General features: G+C 52.2%; 1 protein-coding gene across 1 annotated transcript in view; it reads left to right on the top strand.

Annotated features, from left to right (window-relative positions):
• PKD1 (polycystin 1, transient receptor potential channel interacting) overlaps window positions 1-26,147 on the top strand; it is a 79,111-nt gene that overhangs the window by 14,232 nt on the left and 38,732 nt on the right. The window contains exons 2-7 of the mRNA XM_066197825.1: window positions 17,323-17,394; window positions 17,868-17,939; window positions 19,246-19,415; window positions 21,578-22,246; window positions 22,483-22,666; window positions 25,552-25,766. Of these exons, the coding sequence (XP_066053922.1) occupies window positions 17,323-17,394; window positions 17,868-17,939; window positions 19,246-19,415; window positions 21,578-22,246; window positions 22,483-22,666; window positions 25,552-25,766 (1,382 nt within the window). The remainder of the gene's footprint in view (window positions 1-17,322; window positions 17,395-17,867; window positions 17,940-19,245; window positions 19,416-21,577; window positions 22,247-22,482; window positions 22,667-25,551; window positions 25,767-26,147) is intronic.

Here is a 26,147-nt window from a genome sequence, read left to right as displayed (position 1 = left end):
ACGTGCTGCTCCCCACGTCTGCCTGCTCCCACTTCTATTTTACTGTGAGGAAAACGGGAGCTCTTTGTAGCCTTTCAAAGCACGAGATGGGACAGACGGACTGCTCATTGGGAACAGCCTTTGGGGTCTTTGTGTTCCTGACCCTGCAGTGACACAGAGCGGTGCCCCGCATGGGCTGGTGCTGTTGGAACAGGCAAGGCTGGGCAGTGATCCCAGCATGACTGAGCTGAAAAGGGACCTGGTTTGTCTTCTAGTGCATGACCCAGGAGCTTTTCTGACCACCGATGCCCGGGCCATGGTTTTCCCATCTGTTTTCCCACTTGGGCTGAGTGACAAGGTGGGGACAGGTCACAGGTTGGACCCGTTGGTGTTGGAGGGCTTTTCCAACCAGAGCAGACCGTGCATCAGCAGCATTATGGAGGATTCAGTTCTTGCCCTGTGCCATGCCTTTTCCTCATGCACTGGTGATCCTTCTCTCCATGCTGAGCTGAGCTGTGATGCTGGATTACAGCCCTCAGAGCAGTGGCTCCCTGTGCATGGAGCCTGCAAGTCAGTAATGTCCTCTTGAAGCCGAGAGGAAGAGGGGTGCTATGGAAACCTAACTTGTTATTATTATACAGGAATGAAATTTATTATTTCGCTCTTCTGCCTCGCTTTGTGATTACGCCATGGAGCAATTTTTAGCCTTGGCAAGAAGGTGGTTTAGCATAAGACCGAAGATGCAGCTTAGCTCGGTGTCTGCTGCAAATCCTGAGAGCGATGCTGTGTCTGAGAGAACTGGGCAAATTCTCCTTCTGCCAGCAGGGCTGATTTATGAGTGTCATCCTTCTTGATTTTGCTGTGGTGTCCAGAGTGTCCAAACCAAGGATGTTTACCCAAACTTTGCTGAGTGTGTAGAGTCTGAGGAGGGATCAGGCTGCACTGACGTGTCCCGCTGATCTGAGCCTGCTTTGGGAGCCTTCCAGTTCCCCAGGGCTCAGAGCAGAGCATGGCTGGTGCTGGGCATGGGGCATGCTGCATGCCCCAGCTCCTTGGGGCACTCTGTCTGTACCATTTTATTTGTCTTGGCCTTGCTTTGGTGTTTCCTTGCTCTTCTTTCCCTTTTAAACAAAGCAAATTTGCTGGTGGTTTGTGTGTGCCGCGAACACCCTCTTACACAATCGCCCTCATGGGTTTCTGGAGAAGAGGGAAGAGTAATTTTGGATTTAATCATTAAACTGAGGCACGGTCCAAGACAGTTGTTTGAACCTGAAGTGAAGCATCATCCTCCCCGGAGGCTCCTCAGCCAGCACTGTCCATGTTTGAGTTGCCCTGTGCTCAGCCTTGGGCTTCTGTTTATGCAGCATGAATTGAAACAACAACAGCAACACAATCAATCTGTTTTACTGTAGGAAAAAAATCTTTCTCTTTTTTAAGATGCCTGTGTCAGCTCCAGGGGCATCTGCCCTGGTGGGTCTCTCGTGGTTCATTTGCCCTTTCTTGGTGAGTTTTTCACTGTGTGGTGACTTTGGGTGTTGGATTTACCTGTCGCAGCAGTAATCACCTGGAGTTCAGGTGAATCAGCACAGGATCTGTGCTGGGGAATTTTGGAAAAACCCTGAGCTGAGGAAGATTTAAGCTGACTAATGATGAAAATATTTCTGAGAGGAAGAATCAGTACCAGTGTCAGTCCTAGCATGTGCTTGTGTGGGGAGTAGGCAACAATTAATACATTTTAAATATTTAATATAGAATATATTTACAAATATATTGACGTGGGAAGGAAATGTTTCTTGGCTGTGCATATGCAAAGAAACAAGAGAAGAACCAGCACAAACAAGGCCCATGAAGCCACCTCAGCCTTACTCTGAGTTCTCCAAAGGAATGGAGTTTTCCAGCCTTCTTCTGGTCCCAGAAACAAGGGAATGGCCGGCCCTGAGGTTCTTACCAGCCCGTGGCTGATGGAGAAATCAAACAGGGCACTTGGGGATGTGCCCTGCCCTTGTCAATGTGATGGAGAAATCAGGGGAAAAAAGTGTCACACAAACTGGAGGGAAGAGCTGCTTGCCAGAGAGATGGAATAATTAAAGAAGAAGGGTGGCTGTAGTAAAAGGCAAAATGCTGATTGTGAATCATCAACTGTCCGTGACTTTCCTGCTGTAAAAGGTTGAATGGTCCAGGCTGTGTATTTGTGCTGGCAGTGAGAGATCTCTGCAATAACAGCCGTACCCTGTTTAGCTTTGCTACTATGTGGAGGATCTGTGCCAGGACTTATTGGAATCCCCCAGGCAGGCGTTCTGAAAGATCTTTTAGAATTGGTGGGGCTGTGGGATCAGAAACCCTCGCTTGGTCTCCAAAGAAATTGGCTTTGTTTAAAAACAAAATCCACAGTAGGATGCTGAAGTGTGTGAGATGTTTTGTACGGCAGTGTTTAATGGGATCAGGAAAGGGATAGCTCCCAGTAGTATTTGCAGGTATTAAATCATTAAGAAGATTAGCAGAGTTGCAAGACCTTTTTTTTTTTTTTTTTTTTTTTTCCTCTAGACAGTTTATTCCACATAATGGTGTTCTTATAAAAGGATTAGAGGCATTGGTCCTGTGAGAGAAAGGAACAGGCACTGAGAGATCTTCCCTTTAACAGATCCCTGACAGGATCTGTAGTCTGAAGTGAATGGAGTTATCCTTCCCCTCCTCAGAGAAAAATCACAGAATGGTTTGGGCTGGGGGGGACCTTAAAGACCATCTCATTCCAACCCCCTGCCGTGGGCAGGGACACCTTCTGCTATCCCAGGTTGCTCCCAGCCCTGTCCAGCCTGGCCTGGGACACTCTGGTTGTGTCTGCATCGTGTGTTTTATTTGGGGGAGAGACCTCTCCTTCCCCAGGCTTACAGGGAGGGCAGCCTGCAAGAGCAGCAGCTCCTTGTGGGACAGGGATGTGGGTCCAGCTCTGTGCCTGCTGTGGTTTCGCCAGGGAGCAGACTGGGACTTCTTCCCTTAGGCTGTGCCGTGGCCGCTGTGGTCTCCTCCTGTTTTTCCTCAGTCTGGGTTGAAAAAGATGCTCTGGAGACAACCTGTCCTTGTCCTGTTACTTACACACACACCTGTGGATAACTCCTGTGCCAGGACAGGGCATGAGGCCTGGCTCTGGGCTGTGTAAGGTGGAGGATCATAGCTTTCCCTGTCCCCTTCCCAAGGCAGCGTGGAGGTTCTTGTTCTCCCTAAGGAGAAGCACACCCGTGTTCTCAGCTTGTGGTGGCTCTTTCTAGTGCCCCATGTTTCCCCTGAGCTGCAGCACGAGCCCTCTGGGGCACAGGAGGCTCTGCACTTGCTGGGGGGCTGCAGAGGAGCTGCACAGAAGCTCTTTTACAGCCAAGCCCAGGAGGGTCTGACTGAGCCAGAGGTCAGAACTAAATTGTTCTTGTCACTCTGGACAGGTGGAGATCAATCCAGGCCAAGGGAAGAGTTGAGCTGAGGGGAGCAGTGCAAGCAGGTTATCACGGGGTCAGCTGCATCTTCCCAGGATAAGCTGATGGCTTGGTTGAAGCATTCTTCCAGAACTCTTTCCAGGGAATCTGTCCTTTGGTCTCCACCCATACCTCCAGATATGTTGCAGAGTGGATTTCTCAGCCCCTGATACTTGGCAGAAGTGTGGACAATTATTCTTGTCAGGCAGATCATGTTTTAGTTTTGGCTCTCTCCTATGTGGAGTTGAAGTTTTCAAAGGAATGGGTAAAATTGGATGTGCAAGTCCTGCTGAACCCAGGAGACCCAGACCCCTCCTGGCTGTGGGGTCGGGCTGGTGTCATTCCAGCTTGTGTCACTGCTGAGGAGTCACTTGTGTCACTTGAATCCTTGGAATTTTAAGGGGCTGTTGGATCTCTTAATGTACAACACGTGGGAGTGGGTGGATCCCTGGGTGGGTCTGTTGGTCAGGGTGGGTCCAGAGCAGGACACCGAGCAGGCTCCTGTGTACAGTGGTCCAGAAAGAACCAGAAATGTGCATCACCTGCACGTGATCTGACTTGAGAGCACTCTGAGGAGAAGGTTTAGATGGGATATTGGGAAGAAATTCCTCTCTGTGAAGGTGGAGAGGCCCTGGAAGTGTCCAAGCCCAGGCTGGATGGGGCTTGAAACAACCTGGGCTAGTGGAAGGTGTCCCTGCCCATGGCAGGGGGTGGAATTGGGTGGTCTTTAAGTTCCTTTCCCACCCAAGCTGTTCCAGGATTCTATGATCTTGTGCAGGAATCAAACGGTTTTCTGTCTCTCAAACCTGTTCAGAAGATCTTTTAGAGGGGCAGCTGAGGCCCAAGAGGCTGCTCCTTTTCCTCTGTACCTACTCTGGGGCCTCTGAACCATCAGCGTTTCTGAAGCAGAAATAATTCTGACTGCATCACAGAAGACTTTCTAATGCTGAAAGGAAGCAGCCCAACCACACACATTATTAATGCCAGAAACATGCAAATGGCTTTTGTCCGGGAACCAGCAGCTCTATATTGGGTTCTAATTGGGTTTTGTTTTCAGAAGGAAGATATTTAAGGTTCTATACTGAACATGCTGCAAAAACATTGAGAGCAGAGCCCTCCAACCCAAACAACCACATTTGAAAAAAGCTGGGGGAGCTCGAGTTGGTGTCGGCACCAGCATGAGGGATTAGGGGAAGCCTGGCCCTTGGCCTCTTCAGGACACATCCCAGTGCTCTGTCTGTCCCTGGCTCTGGGGTCTGCCCTGCCCTCAGATTTACAGCACTGAACATCAACCAGAGCTGCTGCTTAAGGAATTCCTTGAGTGTTTTCTGTTCCAGTAGGGATTCGTGGGCCTGACTTTGAGTTATGGAGCTTTTGTGCTGGAGAGATGTTTACAGCTAAACGGTGACTTGGAAGCCCTTTCTCCCTCAGAATCCTGGAAACACTGTTATCTCCAGCTTCAGGAGGAACTTCTGCACAGAGACCACCCAGGAGCTGTCACCAGAGCACCTCTGCTCCCCTGTGTTCCTGTGGGGAGACTGAAATTTGGCACTCAGCACCTGGAAGGGCTGGATCCCCCCACACAGCTGTGGGATAGCGGAGATGGAGACATCCTCATCAGCAAAGTTCCTGGCTACATGCGTGGTATCTTCAGCCTGGTGGACAGCAGAGTTTTGCCCTTGTTTCTGCTGAGGGAACGTCCCCCCTGAGGGCCGGCAGGATTCTCCCTGGTACCTCTGGACCTGTTTCACTCCTTCTCTTCCTGCTGCAGGTTCAGGCTGCCAAGCCTTTCCTTCCTTCCTCCCCTGGAGCTGTGGCTGCATCCACTGCTGTTGGTGCTCCTGCTTTCCTTCAGAGGCTTTTTACAATTTTATTTTGAGCATCAGTTGCATTTTTATCATGTTTGCATCCTGCCAGTTAGTGATCACTTCACGAGGAGAGGACAATGTCCCTGTCCTGTCATCTGCCCCATGGCCAGGCCAGGTGGGCCACCAGCAAACCAGTTTAACCAGCAGACCTGTAGCTTCCCCTCTTCTTCAGAGCACCGTGGGAAGCAGCTCCTTTTGCTGCTGTGATGGATGCTGCTTTCCAGAGGAGATGGAGAAACACCCCTTGTCCTTGTCTCTCCTGAGATTTTCTTCAGGAAAAGAAAAAATTGGAAAACCTGGAAAAATGTGGTCCCCAAGCCTGCCTGAAAGAGATCTCAGAGAAGGGGATATCAGTCCCCAGGGCAGCAGTGGGAGCCTGGCTCTGTTCTGGCTCTGTTCTGGCTCTGAGGGAAGGCAGGGGAGCTGGACAGTGGGATGAGGCCGGAGCAGAGGTGGACAGTGGGATGTGGCTGGAGCAGAGGTGGACAGTGGGATGTGGCCAGAGCAGAGGTGGACAGTTGGATGAGGCCGGAGCAGAGGTGGACAGTGGGATGAGGCTGGAGCAGAGGTGGACAGTGGGGTGGGGCTGGAGCAGAGGTGGACAGTTGGATGAGGCCGGAGCAGAGGTGGCCAGTGGGATGAGGCCGGAGCAGAGGTGGACAGTGGGATGTGGCTGGAGCAGAGGTGGACAGTGGGATGTGGCCGGAGCAGAGGTGGACAGTGGGATGAGGCCAGAGCAGAGGTGGACAGTGGGATGTGGCCGGAGTGGAGCTGTGCTCCGGGTGGGAGCTGGCCCAGCGTTACATAACGCACCAGAGACACGTTCAAGTGATTAATTTGAGGCTCTGGCAGCCGCTTCCCCGTAATAATATTTTAAACATGACTTTTCCACTGGCCCTTGCCAGCGATCGTTATTTTGCGCTGTGGAGGCTGTAAAATTTCACTTCAAGGATGGGTTTCACTCCCGTTACAGAATGTGTCTGGAATGTGCAGATGTTTCCTTCGGGGAATAGGGAGCCAATGGGCTCTAACACATCAGCCCTGCGGGGAGGACTCAACGTGCTGAGCAGCCCTATTCACAAAATCCCAAACAAACACACACACAGAGCCCGTGGAGCTGCACCCGCACTGGGCATGGGGCATGGAAACCCAGGGTCTGCTGGAGCTCTGGAAGGTTCTGGGCTGGGATGGGCACAGAGAGGTCCCTCAATGGGCTCTTACACAGTCCCACATATTCCTGTTTTCTGGAGGAATTGTGCAAACTTTGGCTGACTGGGTGCTGATAAGGTGGCCGGGAATGACGTGATCCCTGAGGTGCTTTCCAACCCAGACCGTTCCGGGGTTCTGTTGGTTTTGAACCGGAAGAATGCAGGGTTAGGTGGGATATTGGGAAGAAATTCTTGACTCAGAGGGTTCTGAGGCCCTGGCACAGGGTGCCCAGAGATGCTGAGGCTGCCCCTGGATCCCTGAAAGTGTCCAAGGCCAGGTTGGACAAGGCTTGGAGCAACCTGGGACAGTGGAAGGTGTTGGGATTGGAACTGGGTGAGCTTTAAGGCCCCTTCCAACCCCAACCATTCATTCCATCGTTAACCTCCCCCAGGTATCCAAGGGTTGTGCATATCAAGGGCAAAGCAGCTGCTGTGCGTGTGCCAGAATTAGAGAAAATGGGAAGATGGGATTTAATTGCACAAAAAAAATAGTTTGCATGGAGAGCAGAGAAGACTGAAAATTGCTTTTTATGGAAGAGCTTCAAATTAAGGAGCTTCAAATTAAGGCTGTAATCATCCCTGAGGGATTTGTGGTGGGGCTGGTCCTCTTTCAATAGGATGATACAGCAGAGCATGATTTTTTTTTACTTCTCTCATTTTCTCTTTCCTTATCATCTTCACTGCAGGGAAGGGGAGCACAAAGCATTGGGGCATCAGGTCCTTAAAGAGGAGCCCTTAAAGGGTCAGTCATGGACACAGAGAAAGCTGCAGGGGGACTTTGGAGGGCCAGGGAGGGTTAGATGGGATACTGGGCAGAAATTCTTCCTGTGAGGGTGCTGGAACACTTCCAGGGCACATATTGCGCAGAGAAGCTGTGGATGCTCATAACTCTGCCTCTGACATTGGGAGAGCCTGAATGAGAAGTGGAAGCTCTTACAGAAAATAGATATACAAGATAGGAAAGGGAAATGTTGGTTGTGAGGAGCATGGGCTCAGCTCAGGCCCGTTGAACACTGATAAGCAAAAGAATCTTAAGGAAAAGTCTGTGTCCAGCAAGGTGGAGAAGAGTAAAGAGTTTTTCAAGTGTATTGAGAATTAAAGGAATTAGATGATACTGGTCTGTCAATAGATGAACATGGTCAAATTATCAATGGAAATACAGAAAAGGCAGGACTGCTCAGTAAATATTTCTGTTTTCTATTTGGAAAAAAGCCAGGTGATGTATTTGTATCATATGAGGATGATGAAACACTTTCCACTCTAACAGTAACCGAGGAGGATGTTAAACAGCTGCTATTAATGTTAGACCTTCTTAAACCAGCAAGTTCAGATATTTTGCATCCAAGAATTTTAAAAGATCTGGCTGAAGAGTCCTCTGGGCTATTAATGTTTGCTTTTAATGGATTTTTGGGCCTTAGGGAGATTCCCAGGGACTGGATCAAAACAAACACGGTGCCAGTGTTAACAGAAGGTGAATGGTGTGGTACAAACATTCATTAGCCCAATGTCCTGATTTTCTGTCCCAGGGAGAAACAATGCTGTGCCCAGCATGGCATTAGCTAAAAATTAAAGGGGATGGTGTAATTAGTGGCAGTCAACATGGAAAATCCTCTGATGGAAAATAAGATCTCCCAAACCTCTGCCTTTTAAGTAATTTTGCAGATGGAAGAGCAGAAGATGCTGACGTTGATGTAATACACAACTGATTTCTGCAAGAAGTCAGGAATTGGAATGAAAAAACCAACACTACAGATATAAAAGGGATTAAACATTGGCTTCAGAATGTTTCATAGAACGATGGACTTGACCCAACCGATTGTTTGGGTTGGAAAACACCTCAAGGCCCATCCAGTTCCAGCCCCCTGCCATGGGAAGGGACACTTCCCACTAGATCAGTTTGCTCTAAACCCTGTCCTTCCTTTAAGATCCCTTACAACCCAAACCTTTCAGTGATTTTCAGAGTCTTTATGTGAGATGGGAGCATCCTTTAGGAGGCTGGGAGCTGCCTGCTTTGGTTTGATGCAGGGATTGGTGTGTGGAACCCGATGATTTGCCGTGTTTGAGTTGTTGGGATAAACCATGGAAAGCAGCCCAAACATCAGGACTGCGGGGAAAACACAACTGGATTGTGCTGCAGCTGTAGTTTGGCTGGGGCTGGGGGTCTGAACATGCTGCTCTTTGCTTTTTGCTCCCAGCTCTCCTGCTCTGGGGATTTGCTGTCGCAGGCAGTGGCTGTGAACTCGGGGCTGTGCTCAGCAGCACAGAGCTGCACCGTTGACTTTGGCTATTTTTAAACCTATCAAGTACTAATCTGACGGCCCCAAATCCACAAGTTTTCCCTCTGGGAGGAAGAAAGTAAGTCGAGAGGCTCATCAGCTCTCCAGCACAGGCTGTGCTGCAAAATCCTGCTCAGAGTTGGTCTCTGCCAGGCCTGGACCTGGCTCTTCCTTTCTTCTTGTCCTTTTCCCCATCAGTGTTTTCTGGGAACGTCTTCATGCTGGAGCTGAAGGATGTTGGTGAGAGCCTGAAACAGGGAGCCTCTTAAATGAAATGTTGTTGGTAAAACATGTTGGAGATGAAAATCAAGTGACAGACAGGGCTGAAATAGAGACAAAACTGTTTTTCTTCTGCTGCCACCCAGGAACCTGGAAAACTTGGAGGTGTTGGAGGGGGCTGCTAGCTAAAGGTTGGACAGATTGGGAGTGTCAGCTGTGAAGGGGAAAGGTTTGAGGAGCATTACCTGCCCTGGGAAGGGACAGTGCAGGTCTGGGGACAGGGGGAATGGGGGGTTGTGTCCTTGTCAGCTCTGAGGTGGGTCCTGGCAGGTCTGTGTGGAGCCAGGCTGGTGCCATCCCCATCTGTGCTCCCTGTGCCTGCAGCAGTATGGGCTGGGGAATTTGGGAACAGGACCTGGAGCTCAGACTTTTCAAAGGGCTCAGGAGGAAATGGCCAAAACCCCGTTCAGTTTGGTCTGCTAAGCTTTGTGCTGCTCCAGCAGCGGGAGGTCCAGAGCAGGAGGGGGTCGGGGATGTGGTGACACTGTCCTTCAGCCACCTCGTGGCCTTGGCCGTGAGACTTTCCTGTGTACCCTCTGTATTTCTGCTTTACCTGCCATGAGAGGCTTTGCCTGGCTGCTGTTTCTCCTAAATCCTCAGTCCTTTGTGAACTCCAGGGCTTGGAGCAACCTGCACCCTGCCTGTGGCAGGATGGGACTGAAAGATCTTGAAGCCATTCCAGGATTCCCTGGTCCCCTGTGTTTTGCTGCTTGTGGCTTTGTTTTCCCTTTGTTTGTGCTGCCAGTGCCTGACAACGCACTGCCTGTTCCTGTGTGAGAAATGGGAGAATGATTTCCCAGCTCTTTGAAGAAATTACTTTTGATCTGATACTGTCTTATCAGGCTCACGTTCTCCCAGCTGGGTTGTGCTCTGCATTCAGCTCAGGAGTGGCATGAAGGTTTTTGCAGATCTCCCTGTGTTTTGGAGGATCAGTTTGTGGCTCTCATTCTGTGTCAGTAATGCCCAAATTGTTCCTCCGTTCCTTTTGGGACACAAACCACAGATACCCCAGAAGGTTTCCAGGGAACAGCCCACTCAGACTTCACCAGAGTTTGCAGATGGGACTTGTGCTTTGGAGAAGACTTCCTGGAGTTCTCCATGTCCCTTGGCTCCAGCTCCCCTGTCAGCTGAGCGGAACATCCTTGTGATCAGTCCAGCATTATCCCGAGCCTCCTGCATCCTGTGAACCCTGCCTGTGGCTCCTTTCTTGTGCACTGCAGAATTTACAGTGCTAGGACTAAATGGCATTGGGGTTTTCTTGTTTCTCACGTCCCTAGAGGACAGCTGTCCAAGGAAAGGGCTCACTTATAAAATAAGTACAAATTGAGTAATAAAAAACCAGGACACAAAGATTATCTGCACCATTCCCTGTCCCAGTGGTGAATTAATATCAGCAATACCTAAACATTTATTGAAGACTCTTCACTTTGTGTAAGGAAGATGAAGCACTGAGTAGCTCAGCTGTGTAATCCCTAAATTACAGCTTCCAGAGGGCTCCCTTTTTATGGTAAAATCAAATGTTCCTGGGCTCTCAGCACTGGAAACGTGCTGGGTTTTCAGGAACCCAGAGCTGGGCACTGCAGTTGCTGTGTGCTGGCACACAGTGGCACAGGATGTGGGGACAGAGGTGTTTTGGGGGGAGAAATGGGAATCTCTGTGGAAAGCACTTGGCTTTGGGCTGCAGGCGTCTTTATAGGATCTGCTTGAGCTCTGCCACGTGTGCTGGGAAGATGCTTGGATTTATCACATCCTTGGTTGCTCTGCAGACTTTCCATGAAGCAAATGAGTGTTTGCAGGGCTGACATTTCCCTGGCTGGAGCCGCAGACAGCTCGTTTGCGTGCGGCGCTAATTACGGACATCAGCTTGATTCCAGTGTTTGGGTTGCTGCTTTCCCAGCCTGGAGGTCTCCAGCTGTTCCCGTCCTTTGCCGTGGTGTCACAGGGCTGGGGGATGCCTGAGGTTTCTCCCTTGATCTGTGCCACACAAAATCACCTCTGGGCAGTGAGGGAAGGACCACAGCCGGCCCCAGACCTGGTCAGTGGCTCCTGGTCACTCTGGTGGCTCAGAAGGTGGGAGGGACCTCTCAGACTGGTGCCTATCCCTGTATCCCCCTCCCTGTGCCCCTGGAGCACCTTCCTGGCCTCCCCAGGTGACACCCCAGTGCCCCCCTCGCCTTTGGCTCTGTGGTTTGGGTGTTGAAATCAGCTCAGTGCAAGAGTAACTTGTCAGAGGAGCTGAGCTGTGAGCCCCAGATTTTGGGAGCCCCCTGGCCACGGGGGAAGAGGGATGGAGCACATGATGCCATGGCTGCAGGACAGTCCTGCCAGAGCGTGATGTCGCTGCGTGAGGTAACATGTCCACTTTGTTCCAGTGCCTCCATCCCCGCTCCACAGCCATATTTGGGAATGTCTGCGGGGAGCTGCTGGCTGCACGGACGTGAGGAGCTGCTCCTGGAGCCACAGCTGCTCTGCAGACAGCTCCCACCTGGAGGGAGGGCTTATCCTGACCTTGCTGGGGCTGCCCTGGCCGTGGTTTGAATGCCTTGACCATGGCTGGGATGCCCTGGCCATGACAGGGGTGCCTTGGCTATTGTGAGGATGTTCTGGCTGTGGTTGGGATGCCCTGGCTGTGGCTGGGACACCCTGGCCATGGTTGGGATGTGCTGGCCACGGTTGGGACCCTCTGGCTGTGGCAGAGGTACCACAGCTGTGGTTTCAATGCGCTGATCATGGTGGGGGTGGCTTGGGCACCCTGGCTGTGGTGGGGGTCCCCTTGCTGTTCATCCTGCAGGTGTTTGCAGCCTCACCTCCTCTGTTTGCTCCAGGGGTGAGGCACAGGAGCAGAGGGAGTGTAGGAGGGGCTGTGTCACCTGGGGTGCCCTGAGCTCTCAGCTCAGTCTTTTCCCTGCTTCCTGGAGCACAGGCTCTTCACAGCCCCCTTTCCTGAGCTGTGAAGAGCTCGTGGCCCCAACCTTGGATTTACTCCTGCAGATCCAAGGGTTTTGTTGTGCTGGTGCTCAGGGAGAGCCGTGAGCAGGATGAGGCAAGGCTGTGAGGTGAGGGAGGAGTGTTGCTTCACCCCCCTGCTCAGGGAGCCCACGGGGATGGAGTGACCTGCTTGTGGCCCTGCAGTCACTCCAGAGAGACATCTGGGTCTGCTCCTGGCACTGCTGCCCTGTGAGGGCATTTTGGGAGTGCTCTGCTCTCTTCAGGAGAGCACAGAGTGTACAGAACGTTGCAAGGATGCTCATCTCGCCTTGCATTTCGTATCAACAATCAGGGGTTTGCTGTAGGAAGAAAAACATTCCATTTTTAGATGAATTTTTTTGTGAAAAAGTCTTCTGGGGCAAATTCCTCAGAGAGAGCCAAGGGCTTGGGCCAGCGTTTGAAACTCCTGAATCCAGAATGGACAAATAAATTGTCATCGTGCTGTGACAGCCTCGGGGAGATGAGGGTGCTCACAGCTGCCTGCCACCAGGGAAAGGCCCCTCTTGGTGCTGGGCTGCAGCTTTTTGGGGTGATGTGTGGTGGAGCTGGAATCCTTTTGCCTTGGAAGATCAATCCCTGCTTGAGCATGACTGAAACCAGTAACTGGGGATGAAAATCTCCGTGTCTGTGTTGAAAGGCAGAGAACTCCTGGTGCAGCAGAGTTGAGAGGCTGTTCCTGCCAGGCAGGGACACCCTGCACCTACTGCAGCACCACAGCATGGCTCCCTGTGCCCAGCACGCAGGAAAATCCATGGTTTTTCAAATTTCCATAATCACTTATGGAAATAATCTCCATCCTCACCTCTGCTGCTTTCCTGCTGCACTTCTTTGGAGAGGTGCAAGCCAAAAGGCGAAGAGAAACGGGAATCTGATCAGCAAAAACCTGTAGTTTTTCCTGGCTCAGGCAGGCAAAAGCATACAGAGTTTTTCCTGCTCTTTTCTGGAAAGTCTGTTCCGTGTGTCAGGCAGGATCAGCTCCACGCTGCCTTTTGTTCTTGGAGACAGGGAAGTGTTTGCCATGGCAACATGGGAGGCAGCCTTTGGGCAGTTGGTGGGTCTGGCAGGTGATGGAAGGCTCTGGAAGCTCTGGGCTTCGCTGTGTCTCACCAGCCATCCCACGTGTCCCTGTGTCCCTTGTTCTCAGTGGTCACAGGGTGTGGAGCAGTGCAGCCTGGCTTTTCACCGAAGCCTGGAATGGTTTGGGTTCAGATGGACCTTAGAGCCCATCCAGGCCCACCCTTTGCTGTGGGCAGGGACACTTTCTACTGTCCCAGGTTCCTCCAAGCCCCAATGTCCAACCTTGGACACTTCCAGGGTTGGGGCAGCCATGACCTGTGTGATGGGGTAAGAAATGGGAGCACTGCTGGACTTTGCTGGGAGCTCTCTTTCCCTGGCCCGTCTGGAGCTTTGCTGCTCTACAGAAACCTCAACTTTGATGGTGGCTTACAGACCTGGAGGTTCTTTGCTGTGCTCTGCCCCAGCCGCGCGGACTCCTCTCGCTCAGACGCTTCTCTGGCTCTGGATGCTTTTCCCATTACTGTTCTGGCAGGGCTCCCTGCACCAAAAGGGCTGAGGAACTTCTGCCCTCCCTCCCTCTCCCTCCCTCCCTCCCTCCCTTTTTTTGGGAAATGGAGGCAGAGCGGGCCCACAAATGACATAATGAGAGCATGACATCAAGCTTGGCAGCGGGGCCACCCGTACCCTGCCCAACATTAAATGTTCCGTGGGATGAGGGAGCAAACAGTGGTGCCCAAAACCAGCCTGGCCACAGCAGTGTGCAGGAATAACCCTCGGGCTGGCACTCAGGGGGCTTCTGAGCATCAGAGAGGGATGGGGTGGGTGGCACTGAGCTCTCCTGCTTCCCTCAGTGAACACTGAGCCCTCCCGTTCCCTCCCTCTTCCATCAGTGCTGCTGGGGGGCAGCAGCTGAGAAAGGAGCCAGTTCCTGATGCCTTTTCCCCCAGAATTCCCCAAGTCCATGGGCAGCAGGTCGGGCTGGTGGTGTCTGTGATGGATCCATCCTCACCTTGTCTGTGGGGTGGGCTGTGGGTATCCACAACCCTGGAGAGGCTCAGGGATGGATGCACCCGGGATCACACAGGAGTCATAGCAGGGCTGGGATGGAGCTGAAGGCTCCCAAGGCTCAGGTTGACGCCCTCATTGCTAAATATTCCCTTATTTCCCACAGCTTCACCTTCCTCACTAAACCACCTCCCTTTTCCAGGAGTATTTGAATCTCTCCCTTTGCTGGGCTGGGAGTGGAACGTGGCAGTGTGGGAGCTGTCAGTAACACAGTTCCTGTGTCGTAACTGCTGGTGGGTTTTGGTGCCCCATGTCCCACAGAATGACATTGCACGGCCCCGTTTCACAGCTGTGGAAACTGAGGCAGGACTGAGAAGTTGTGGCTCGTGGCTGCCCTTTTCCAGGAGGCACAGCATGTTCCTAAAGTCCCCTGAGCCACAGGAGATGACGTTTTTCTTTCTCCTTGTGAGGAGGGCGTCAGGCTGTGTGTGCAGAGAATGTCAATGGAGAGCCTTGTTTGCTGCTGGCTTCAGCTCTGCTTTGAACCTGCTCCGAATTTCCTCTGGCCTGGCAGTGGGCTGGGAAAACACAGTCGTGGCAGTTTGTGGTACCGCCAGGCTGAGCTCTGTCCCACAGCCTTTGCCTTGCCTCTTATTGCTCAGTATTTCCTGGTTTATTTATTTTATTTTTTTTTTCTGCAGCCCAGTTTGGTTCACAGCCACCTCTCCCATGCCAGGAAGGCATAAGATGATTTTCCACCAGTGGGAGAAGCCAGCTCCCTGGCTCTCAGCTGGAGGTGGCAGGCATTGGACCCACCACCATTCCTCACTTCTCCCAGCTGTCCTGTCAACAGGAGCACTGCTTCCCTTGCAGGATCCTCAGCCAGGAGGTCAGGGAGGGTGAAAACTGAGAGCTTTTATACCAATTCCTCATGGGGTTATGAAGGCAAGGAAGGAGCAAGGGAATTGCCCTGGTTTGGAGGTACCAGTGGGTGCCAGTCAGTGCCTGGCCTGGATGGAGCTCAGCAGTGTCTGTGCATGTGGGATACAGGGAACCAAGGGTTTGGGATCATCTGAATTGTAGTGAAGTGACAAAGTGTCATGGCTCGGGTTAATTGCAGCCTCCAGGGGTTCAGCCTCTGGGGCTGAGCCCCAGCTCTCCCCTGGGAATGCCAGAGGTGGAACATCTCTGCCTGCTGGGCTGTGGGTCAGGGTGCTCAGGTGGGTGAGCTCAGCTGGTCACACCTGATACCAGCTGGGCTGTGGGGTGTGCAGGATGCCAGCCAAGGTCCTTTATCAGCAGATAAAGGAGAGCAAGGCACAGGAGACCCCGCCAGCTGTGAGACACGACAGTGCTGGCACCCCAGAGACAGGATCCGAGTGTCCTGACACCTTCCCAAGCTCCCCCTGCAGCCAAGGAGCACCTTGGAAGAGGCTCTTGGAAACGGCAGAGCCCTGTTTTTGTAGCAGCTGAATGGTTTGTTTTGGAGGTTTTGCTTGTCTGGGCGAGGAGCAGGAAGGCATCTGAGCTGAAACTCCCATTTCCTTTCCTTGGACTTGAGGTGCTGCCTAAAAACTAAATGGGCGACTTCCAGGTATTTCAGAGGAGAAGGGAAATATTTGTCCTGGTCTCCCTGCAAGGTGGCTGGTTGGAGGTCTGGTCCTTCTGCTCCTTCCCCACAGGGGTGCAGATGGGACAGAGGGGTTCAGTGTACAGAAGATGCTCGGGGTGAGGTGGAGCTGGGGCATCCTCGAGGAGGGGTCTGTCCTGGCTGGCAGCACCTGGATTCCAGTCTGAGCTGAGGCTGTGCTTGTCTTCCAAGTGGGAGCTGGAAGCAGGTTTGGGGATGACTCTGCTGTCCCCTGTGCAGGGTATGGCTCAGCCAGGGATGCTCTGTGCTCCTCCACTGCTGTCCCAGCTGCTCTGAGACACAGATCACTGGCATGGTTAGATATTTTTGTTAATGTCCTTTTTCTACTGCCTTTATGGAGCTTTTGTTTCTTGGACTTCTGTATTGGTGTTGCTGGTGAACGCTTCTGAATCCACTCTCAGCTTGGCAAAGAGCTTCCCAGACAGCAAAATCAGGGAAAATAAACCTTCTAAAGAGACATCCATCCCTGTTACTTATCCCTAGTTTCCTGGAATTGTACATAATTTTCCTGCCAGTTTGGCAGAATTGTTTTCATTTGGATAAATGAAGTTTAAATGTCAGATCAAACCAAGAAATAATTGATGAAGGGGTAGAAATAACAGGTGAGACAGCCAGGAGAAATGAGAGGAGGTGTTTGTAGGAAAAAAGGTGAGAGAGGAGATGGCAGGGGAATGGCTCTGGTGGCAAATTGTCCTCTGTCCTCTCCTGGGAGCTCAGCCAGAAATCCATGAAGGATAAGAACCGTCACATGGGCTTGGAGTAAGTGTTTTGATGCTGCTAAAAGAAAATTTAGGCCAAAGGAGATTTTTCTGAAAACGAACAGTGAAGTTTATTGGGAAGAAGTGGAGGCAGATGAGTGAAACTTTTGCTTCTTCTCTCACTGGCAATTCAATTTAGGGAGGAAGATGGTGGGTGAGGAGAGAGCTGGGCTGGGCAGGGAAAGTTTGGTTTGGGTGAACTGAAGGCTGTTGGTGTTCCTAGGAGCAACTGGAGATTTTTTTTTTTTTAAATAGTGTTCCTTTTAGGATGGCAATCTGTCCTGATTTCAAATGGAAAATATTCTTTGTTGCTTCTTCTTCCATTTTAAGCCTTTCCAAGGAGAGACAAAAAGATGTTTAAAACGTAGAGTTGACGCATCAATTGTGTAATTACTGATCAGGGCTTTGGCACGAGATCCACACTTGGAAGTTCATCATGATTTTTTCTCTCAGTTAATTACCACTTGAGTCTAAAGTACTTCTTAATGACTTCTTTGAACGTAGATTAGGCTTGAACATCTTTTAAGAGGATGTATCACATTCAGTACCACGTGTGGCATGGTGTAATTGCTCCAGGTGTGCTGCAGAGTAGGGGCACATCCTGAGACTCCTGATCTCTTTTTACAGGTTGTGTGAGCAGCAAATGCTTTATGGTTTGGGGAAAAGTGTTTTCTTTGGCTGGGAAAAGCACTCTGCCTTCAACACACCGCATTTCCAGTCAGGATTCTGGCTGGAGTTTGGAGAGAGGCTCTTCTGAGGTTTGGTAATGGAGGTGTGACAAAACGTGGTTGAACAAAGGCTGAAAACGTTCTATTTTTTCTTTCCCTAGGGATCTTTCCAATAACAGGATCAGTGGTTTAGATGTTGAGCTGTTCAGAAGCCTGACTTCGCTGGCAAAGCTGTAAGTACTTACTGTGCCCCCCAGTCCTCCCAGTGCCCCCCAGCATGGCTGAGCTGGGCCTGGCTCCTGTTGCACTGGTTTGTTTTGTTCTTGCCCCACGTGGTCCTGTCTGTGGGCTCCTTCTCTGAGGCCTTGAGCTGCTCAGCCTGGTGATTTAGGAATTACTGGCATCTGGAGCTGGGCAGGGTTTGACCCTCTGCACTGCTGGATGGAGAGGAGCTCCAGGCCAGAGAAGGAGAATTATCACAAGATGTCTGTTGGTACTGGAAGGGACCTTAAAGCCCTTAAGTACAATTTCCATGCCCCAGGGTACTCCAAGCCCCGTTCAGCCTGGCCTTGGACACTCCCAGGGATCCAGGGGCAGCCACAGCTTCTCTGGGCACCCTGTGCCAGGGCCTCCCCACCCTCACAGGGAAAAGCTGCAGTGACAAGGAAGTTGCTTGTAGCATGATGAACTTTTCTCTCTTTTACAGAGATATAAGCCACAACCAGATTTCTACATTAGAAGATGGAATATTTGATAATTTATTTAATTTAAGTGAAATGTAAGTTTCATCTTCTTTGTTTCCCAGTTCTTTATTTAGACCTTTCCTTGAAACATCCCTTCCTTTCCTGCTGGGGTGGGAGGCTGTGCTGACTTGGAGAGATACTGGGCAGCTGCTTTTTGGGGTGTCTGCAGTTCCTTCCTCAGGCTGTGTCCTGCTCCTGGGTCCTGTTGTCCTTCAGTCCTGACCTCTTCCTAGTCTTTGCCTCTGTCTCCTGGGTATCTCCAACCTCTGCTGCTGCCTTCTTGTCTTCCTGGCTTCTCTCCCACACCAGCTCTGCTGAGGTTCTTGTCTCTGACCATGCTCTGGGTCACACTGTGCTGTTTGCATGATCACACCTTGGGGCTGGAGCACCCAGTGATTCCTGCAGCATGGTAGGTCCAAGTCCCTTGAAAATGTTGTCCTTAAGTGATTGGAGTTTTTAGGTTTTGTTTTTTTAATTGGAGTATTTTTGATGTTATGTGTAGAGGGGTGAGGGGAAGCCACACAAGAGATCCCTGCAGTCACAGCACAAATGGCAGTTCTGCCTCTGGGTGAGCCAGAGGATTAACCCATGCAAGCCCTCTTGGCAAGAGAGAGAAAAGCTGAGCCCCACGTTGTCCCTGAGGACAGGACACAAAGAGCATTCTCAGCTTGGCTCTCAAGTGGCTCTGGAAAGACACAAAGGCCCAGGGTTGGGTCCCAGGGAGCCTGTCCCTGCTCAGCCTGGTGGCAAAGTGGTGCTTTCAGCCCCAGAGTGGGGGTTGAGCCCTGCAAATGCCCGGCCCCACTGGCATCAGCTCCACACACAACTCCAGCTCTGTCCTGCTCACAACTGAGTGCCAAAGGCTGTAATTTGGATCCAGATTAGCTGCAATTAAAGTTTCCCTCTTTTCATTGAACTGCCACATGGAAAGATTATCATTGACTTTGCATTTCTTTTTCTTTGACAGATCAATTTTATTCCCTTAGCTATTTTTAATGGGGCTGTAAATTCTCTCCCGAGCAGGGGAGGCTGCCCTCATACCCTGGGGCTCTTGCATGGCAGATTATTTTAGATATATGATTGTGTATGTCATTTGCTCCTAATTGCAACAATTATTTGTAGAGTTAAAAAAGTACTTGGAGTACTTGCCTAATTCTATCCTCTAGAAAAATCACATTAATTATTGCTTGATTCCCTATTCATTAACTCCTCTCCCAGTTATTCCGAAGCCTTTCAGTGGAGTGGCACAGATGGGAACAGGGAGGGCTCAGCACACTGCTGTAATTAAGGCTTAGCACATGTCACATTAATCCCTAACTTGTTCTGATCTCCCTCTGACAGAAACTTAAGTTGGAATCCATTTGTTTGTGACTGCAAACTGTCCTGGTTGCCCCGATGGGTGGAAGACAGAAAAGTGAGAGTCCTTGAGGCAGAGGACACGAGGTGTGCCCACCCCCCCGAGGTGGCCAACCTGTCCCTCTTCGATGTCCTGTTCCTCAATGCCACCTGTGGTAAGGAAAAGGCTGTGGGTGGAGGTGGCTGAATGGGAGTGATGGGCTCAGGAGCAGCTGGGGCCTCTTCAGACCTTGAGTGACCAGTTCTAATCTAATTAAACAAGTTTTGGCCACACAGTCTGTACCCTGGTGCCTTGAGGACCAAGGCAGGCCCAGCTGGGCTGAGATTAGCCCTGATCACAGGGCAGACACCTCAGCACTCTGGCTCTGTGACCTGCAGCCTCAGGCTTTCATCCCCCCAGGGTTTGAACAGGCTGACCTCAAGCACTGAGATCTCATGGGAGGTGATGGCACCAAGGACACGCTGAGTTGGGACTTTGCAGGTGGCAGGGCTGCACTTTGGGAGTGCTGAATGAACACTGCCCTGATGCACAGCCACCTGCTCCAGGGGCATTTTACTGACTACTTGGCCAGGAGAAACGTCAGGCAGTGATCCACTGGAAAAGGGAGAGCCCTGAGAGAACTCATCCTGCCTGGATGCTCAGCTACTCTGGAATAAGAGAGAGGGAGGGAGAGCAAGGGCTGCCTATGACAGGCAGCAGGCATCTCCTTTAATTTGGGAGCTGTGTGACAGGAGGATGCAGGGATGGGCACCTAGAGCTGTGTGACAGGAGGATGCAGGGTTGGGCACCCAGAGCTGTGTGACAGGAGGATGCAGGGATGGGCACCCAGAGCTGTGTGACAGGAGGATGCAGGGATGGGCACCCAGAGCTGTGTGACAGGAGGATGCAGGGATGGGCACCCAGAGCTGTGTGACAGGAGGATGAAGGGATGAGGCTGAAGGACCCAGAGCTGGTGGAAACCAGCTGTGCTGCCTGGTGAGACACAGTGTTCTCCAGGACCAAAATCCAGGTCGTGCTTGTTCCTCTCCCCCTAGCAAAGCTACCCCAGCTTGCAGCATCTTGCAGGAATTATCAAAGGGAAAAACACTTGGCGCTGTTACTGCTCTTGATAATTAGTTGTTCCCTCTTCAACTACTTTAAGCCAGTGTGGAAACAATAATGTGAGGCTGCCTTCTGGGTAATTCAGTGTAATGGGAGTAGGCTGGGAGAGCCTGCCAGCTCCTGACAGTTCTCAGTGACCGGCAGGGGATGAGGAATGACCAGGCTGGTGGTGGAAAACAGCGCAGTTCCCGTGCCGTGCTCCTCTCCGGGGACCGTGCTTAGGAGAAGTGGCTCAGCATTTGCAGGGAGGCGGTGGAGGAAGCTGGGCAGTTGAATGGGTTTGATCTGGGAAGATCACACGAGGCTGGAGCTGTTGAGATGTTTGGGGGAGATGTTGTAGCAACCAGCAGCAGCAGTGGCGCAAACGTGGCGGGGCCGCGTGGGCAGAGGCCGAGGCAGAGGCCCTGCCTGGGTGTTTGTGGCAGGGAAACGTCCCAGCCTGTGCAAGCCAGAGAGGGGGGATGACGCTCAAGGGACTGAGCCGTTCCTGTGGGCCTGGGGCTCTTGTGGCTCTGTGTTCATGCCCGTGTGTGTCCCTGTTCCCTGTCTCAGCTCGAGTTGTTCCTGTGCATCCTTCCCGTGGGCATCCCTGCACCCCCCTGGGGCCTGGCATTGCCCTCCTCTGCAGCACCACGTGTTCCTGCAGGGAGGGAAGCTCTTGGCTCTCCTGATGGAGAAAGGTGCCTCAGGGAGTGGCCCTGGTGGAGGGTCCATCAGTGTCTCCCCTGTGTCCCTAGTGTGCCACTGCCCGAGGGTGTTTGGTTTTGGGTTTGCTGCTGGAGGTCCCAGGCAGCACATGGTGAAATATTCTGCACTGACCAAGCCAGGGTACCACCAAAGGACACCCTTTTGTCGTGGTCTCACTTGGTAGCAAGTCCTGTGGGCTCCTCTGAGTGTCAGACTCAGAGGCTCCATGTCCCATGGGAGTGTCAGGCTCTCCAAATCCCTGTTTTATTTACTGAGTGCTGCTGCTCCATAAATCTGTGTGGCTGGCTTGTTATTTCTGTCATCACTAATTAGCCTAAAGAGTTTGGAAACTGTTGCTGGGGGATTAAAGACTTCCCAGGCAAGTCTCAAAAAGGGAAATGCTCAGAGTGGGAGCCGAGCAGGAGAATTCCATTCCCAGGAGTGTGGGGTGGTTCTTTTGTAGGGTCTCACCAATCCATGGCATCCCAGAGTATGTTTTGCAAGAGGATCTTCTGTTCTGTCCTGCAGGAGCTCAATACATCACGTGTCTGACAGACAACCACACTGAAGAAGCTGAGCACGTCATCCTCTTCACGTCTGTCCACCCTGGGAACCTCACTGAGGAGACCTGCAGTGCTCTCTGTTACTCCCAAGACCAGGATTATGGGGGTTTCAGCTCCCAGGGGCAGTGTTTGTGTGGAACTGCCCATGAAACAAACTCTTCCTCCGGCTGTTTGCCATTTTGCACTGAGCATTTGTCTGGGCAGGGCTGTGGTGGCCCCTCACTCATCCCCTTGCCCTTCCAGGCACAGCTGCCTGTGTCTTTCACGGGACTCCAGCCCCGGTACAGCCTGCACCAGCCCGTGCTCTTCAATGTCAGTATTCCCATTGCTGTCAGCACTTTACTGTGGGAATTTGGGGACCAGAGCGAGGTTCTCAACACCACTGGACACACAGCTGTGCACAGCTACGCCTTACCTGGGCAGTACAACGTCACTGTCACCGTCCTCGTGGGCTCCAGGGTCCTGTACCAGCAGGCAGAAATCGAGGTGGTGGCCTCACCCCAACAGCTGGAGCTGCAGTGTCCTTCCTTGGTCGTGGCAAACGAGAGCCTGGACATCCGGATCCGCAACAGGGGCGGCACCGGGCTGGCGGTGCTCTATGGGATCACTGCAGAGCCTGGAGAGCTGGGCAGGGGTGAGCAGGGCTCTCTGGGCTGCTGGGGTGGGTGGCACAGGCTCCTGGGCCCCCCTTTGCCAGTGAGGGCTGAGGGGTGGCTCCCCTGGGCACTCCTGGCTGAGCAGCATTTTGCGCTTTACCACCAGTGAGGTGTGTTGGCTTCGGGGCTGGGACATTCCTGGAGCCTCCCTGCCCAGGTTGGGTTGGGGTGTGTGGCCCGTAGAGAGGACATCACCCTTTTGTTCTTTCTGCAGCAGTTCACCCCATGTGCCCCCCTGAGGGCTTGGTTTTCCCGGGCAATAACCACTGCTACCAGCTGGTGGTGGAGAAGGCGGAGTGGCTGGAGGCGCAGCGGCACTGCCAGGAGCTTGGGAACGGGGACCTGGCTTTTGTCAGCAGCCCGGACATCCAGAGCTTCCTGGTTGCTCATGTCATCAGGTGAGTGAGGAGGGGAAGGGTTGGCATCACCTAGGGACAGGTTTTGGGTTCCTCAGGTCGCATCTGCAGAGGGATCTGCCCGGGCTGAGCACGAGGAGATGGTGGGGGTGAGGCTGCTGAACAAAGAGGAGGAATGAGCAGAGCTCCAGCCCTTGCTGGACTTGGCTTCTTTCCTTTAAGGCTGTGGAGGGAAGAAGAGGAAATGGGGCAGAACAGCTGGAAATCACAACTGGGAATTGAGACATTGGGGGGCTTCTTGTACCCTGTGTGCGTTCCTGTGGATGCCTCTGAAATATGAAAAGGGGTCCTGTGCCCTTAGACACGTCTGCAGCCCAAAGCCCAGACCCTTTCCCCTCCTGTCTCTCATCCTGGGAAGCAGCAGTGCTCCTCTCCAGCAGCATCTGTTCTGCCTCAGGACTGGGCTTTAGAAACAGAGAGTACTGCAAGTGTCAGCCTTTGATTAAATCCGCCCCTCTGAGTGCCCTTTCTCCAGCCAGTCGTTCCGGGAGAGGGAGGACAACCAGGAGAGCTATCAGGGCCTGACAGCCCTTGTCAGCACTCCCAGCTGCAGCTGTGGGAGATGGGCTCCTCACAAACACATCCCAGAAAGCACATGGAAGGGAACAGCTGCATGTGACGTGGGCTTTGATCGCTCCCGCTCGAGGGCTGACAGCCCCTTCTTCCCAAACTTGTATCCGTGCCCTGTTCCCTTCACACGGGGCTGCATCCTGGGGTTGCAAACACGTGCTCCCTGCTTTGGGGAAGGGAGGCTGTCCCTGTGCACGGGTTAGGAGTGGCCACGGGTGCTGGGATGGGGCAGGGATTGCGTGTGGAGCTGCGCACGGAAATCACGAGAGCTCGGAGGGAGCGAGGCTGTTCCCCAGCTGCTGCCCCACGGCCCTCTGCTGCCCAGCCCCCTCTAGTCCATGTATTTGTTTTATTAATCCATGCAGATAAACATGGAGGAGGCAGCTCCAGGATGCGATTTCCCTGGTGATAAAAGGCGAATGGGCCGAGCTGCAGGATTTTGGAACACGCAGCTTCCATAGTTTCTTAGGGGAAGATGGCAGAAGCAGGAAGCTCTTTCCCATTAGAGCAGGTCTCCTCTCCTTTGCCCCTGGTGTGGGATGGCGTCCCCAGGAGCAGCGTGTGCTGAGCTGGTCCCTCTCTGCCTGCAGAAGCAAAGGATGGGACCATCCAGGGGACCCCACTTTCTAGGCAGCACAGAGCCCCTCTGCCCTTCCAAGCCTCCCCAGGCTTGTTCTGCTCCTCCTGCCCCAGCAAGGCAGCTCAGTCCTTCCTCAGAGGCAGAGGAGAGCTCACGTCTTGCTTCAAAAAAGGGTGTTCAGAGTCCTCCTGTTCCCCCTGCAGTGGAATGTGCTGGGCAGTGGGGCAGGGTGGGAGCCAGCCAGCACCTTGTCTTTTCGTTATTCCTTCCTTTCTTCTTGTTTTTTTATTTTCTAATGACTTGCAGTTAGATCATAGCTGGAATTAGAAAAGGAAAATCTCCACTGAGTTTTCCTGATGGCAGCAGGCAGGCTGTTTCCTACCCTGCTCTCCCTAATTCCCTGCCAGTGGTTCAGGAGCAGAACACAGCCCTTATTTATTTTTTAATCTCATTTGCAGTGAAAACTACTGATTCACGGAACAAGTTATTTTTGTCGTCGTTTTTCAGCATGACCTCATGAATCATTTCAGCCTGGGGGTGGAGAGGCACCAGTCACCACCAGTTATCTCCCCAGTCTGCCTTGCAGAGCCGTGGTACCACCCTGGGAGCACACTGGGGTGGGCAAGGGCAGGGCAGAATTGATTTCCACCTGCAGGAGGGAGCGTGGAGAAGGAGCCGAGAGCTTGGAAGGGTGCAGGATGTTAATATGGAGAAGTTAATAGAAGTTAATATGGAACAAATGCCTCCCTTTCTGCTGTGTGCTATTAGAAACAGCTCTCCAGGCTGTTTGTGGCTATGAGAGACCTCTCAGCACTTTCCGTCAGGATCTCTGCTGGGATTCAGCCAGTTTCCAAATGGGGCAGGGACATTTCATCTCCTAAAAGGAGCCTGGCAGTGTCCTGTGTGGGGGTTCAGCTGTCTGCAGTGCTCCAGCCTCTGCCTTTCCATGGTGGCTGAGGAGCTCATCATCTCCAGGAGCTGCATCCAGGAGAACTCCCAGACCTGGCACTGCTGAGCTTTAATCCTGCACTGGATTTAATCCCACCTGGCAGTGGAGAATTGACTGGTGGTAAATCCCACAGGTCTGCACAGGAGAAGCACAAGTTTTCTAAGGAATTCAGCTTTCCCAGACAGTTCTGTGTGACCAGATCATTCCTCTTGGGTCGTGACTCAAAAGAGGTTTGGCAGAGTCTGGGAGGGTCATTTGGTGACAGAGTGCTCTGCTCGGAGCGGGGTGAGGCTCAAGTCAACCTGCTGGTCACAGAACCATGGAATCATGGAGTGGTTTGGGTTGGAAGGGATCTTAAAACTCATGCAGTTCCACCCCTTTCCATGGGTTTCCACTATCCCAGGTTGCTCCAAGCCCTGTCCAGTCTGGCTTTGGACACTCCCAGGGATGGGACAGTGTCCAAGATGTGCCAGGGCCTGTCCACCCTCACCAGCCTCTGGGCACAGAGGTGGAAAGGCTGGAGGAGAGCAGTGCTGTGCTGTGGAAGGGCTGTTCCTGAGGTTCTGGTGGTAGAGTGGATACTGGAACCCTTTAGTAATTAAAAGTCTCCACGAAATGCAGTCCATGACACCCCAATGGAGTTGCTGTTATTATTTTCAGAGAGAACCATAGATGGCAGCTGTCCCAGCTCTTTCTAATACCCACGATTTCCTGAAATCCCCCCTCCCCCTTCTTCTTCTTATTTTTTTTTATTATTATTTTTTGCAGGAGCCTTGATGTCTGGATCGGATTCAACGATTTTGCAAGCTCTGGAGCTCAGCAGAGAGGGGAAGGATTTAATCTGGAGAGCTGTCAGAACTGGCTGCCAGGAGAGCCCCATCCCTCCAACGCCGACCACTGCGTGCGCATGGGCCCGACAGGCCAGTGCAACACGGACCTGTGCATGGCCAAGCACAGCTACGTCTGCGAGTACAAGCCACAAGGTGGGCTCTGCTTGCCCTGCTGGGCACCCAGGCTGGGCAGCTGTCCCCTTACTGGCACTGCTGTGCATGCAGGGAGAGGCTCCTCCAGGGCATCACCACAAAATGAGCGTGATTTGCGACAATATTCCCAAGCCCAACTTCCAGAAACTCAAGTTCAGCCCAAAAGATAGAGTTTGGGTTACTCCAGTCTTTGCCGTGAGCAGAAGGAGAGAGAGGAGCAAAAGTCTATGGCAAAGCACTGGAAATAGTTTTTCCCTCTTATCTGAGCAATCTCTGCTGCTGCCAGCATCTGAGGCTGTGGTGCTGCCTTGGTGTCTTTTGTTGTGTATTTTGGGAGGTGTTGGGGTGGCTCAGAAGTTGATTAGGTGAGATGAGGTGTGA

This window comes from Chamaea fasciata, unplaced genomic scaffold (genome assembly GCF_029207755.1).
Source record: "Chamaea fasciata isolate MVZ Bird 193981 ecotype frontalis unplaced genomic scaffold, bChaFas1.0.hap1 SCAF_16, whole genome shotgun sequence".
NCBI classification, from domain to species: Eukaryota; Metazoa; Chordata; class Aves; order Passeriformes; family Sylviidae; genus Chamaea; species Chamaea fasciata.
The sequence above is the reverse complement of the archived record's forward strand: the minus strand, read 5'-3'. Positions and strand labels throughout refer to the sequence as shown.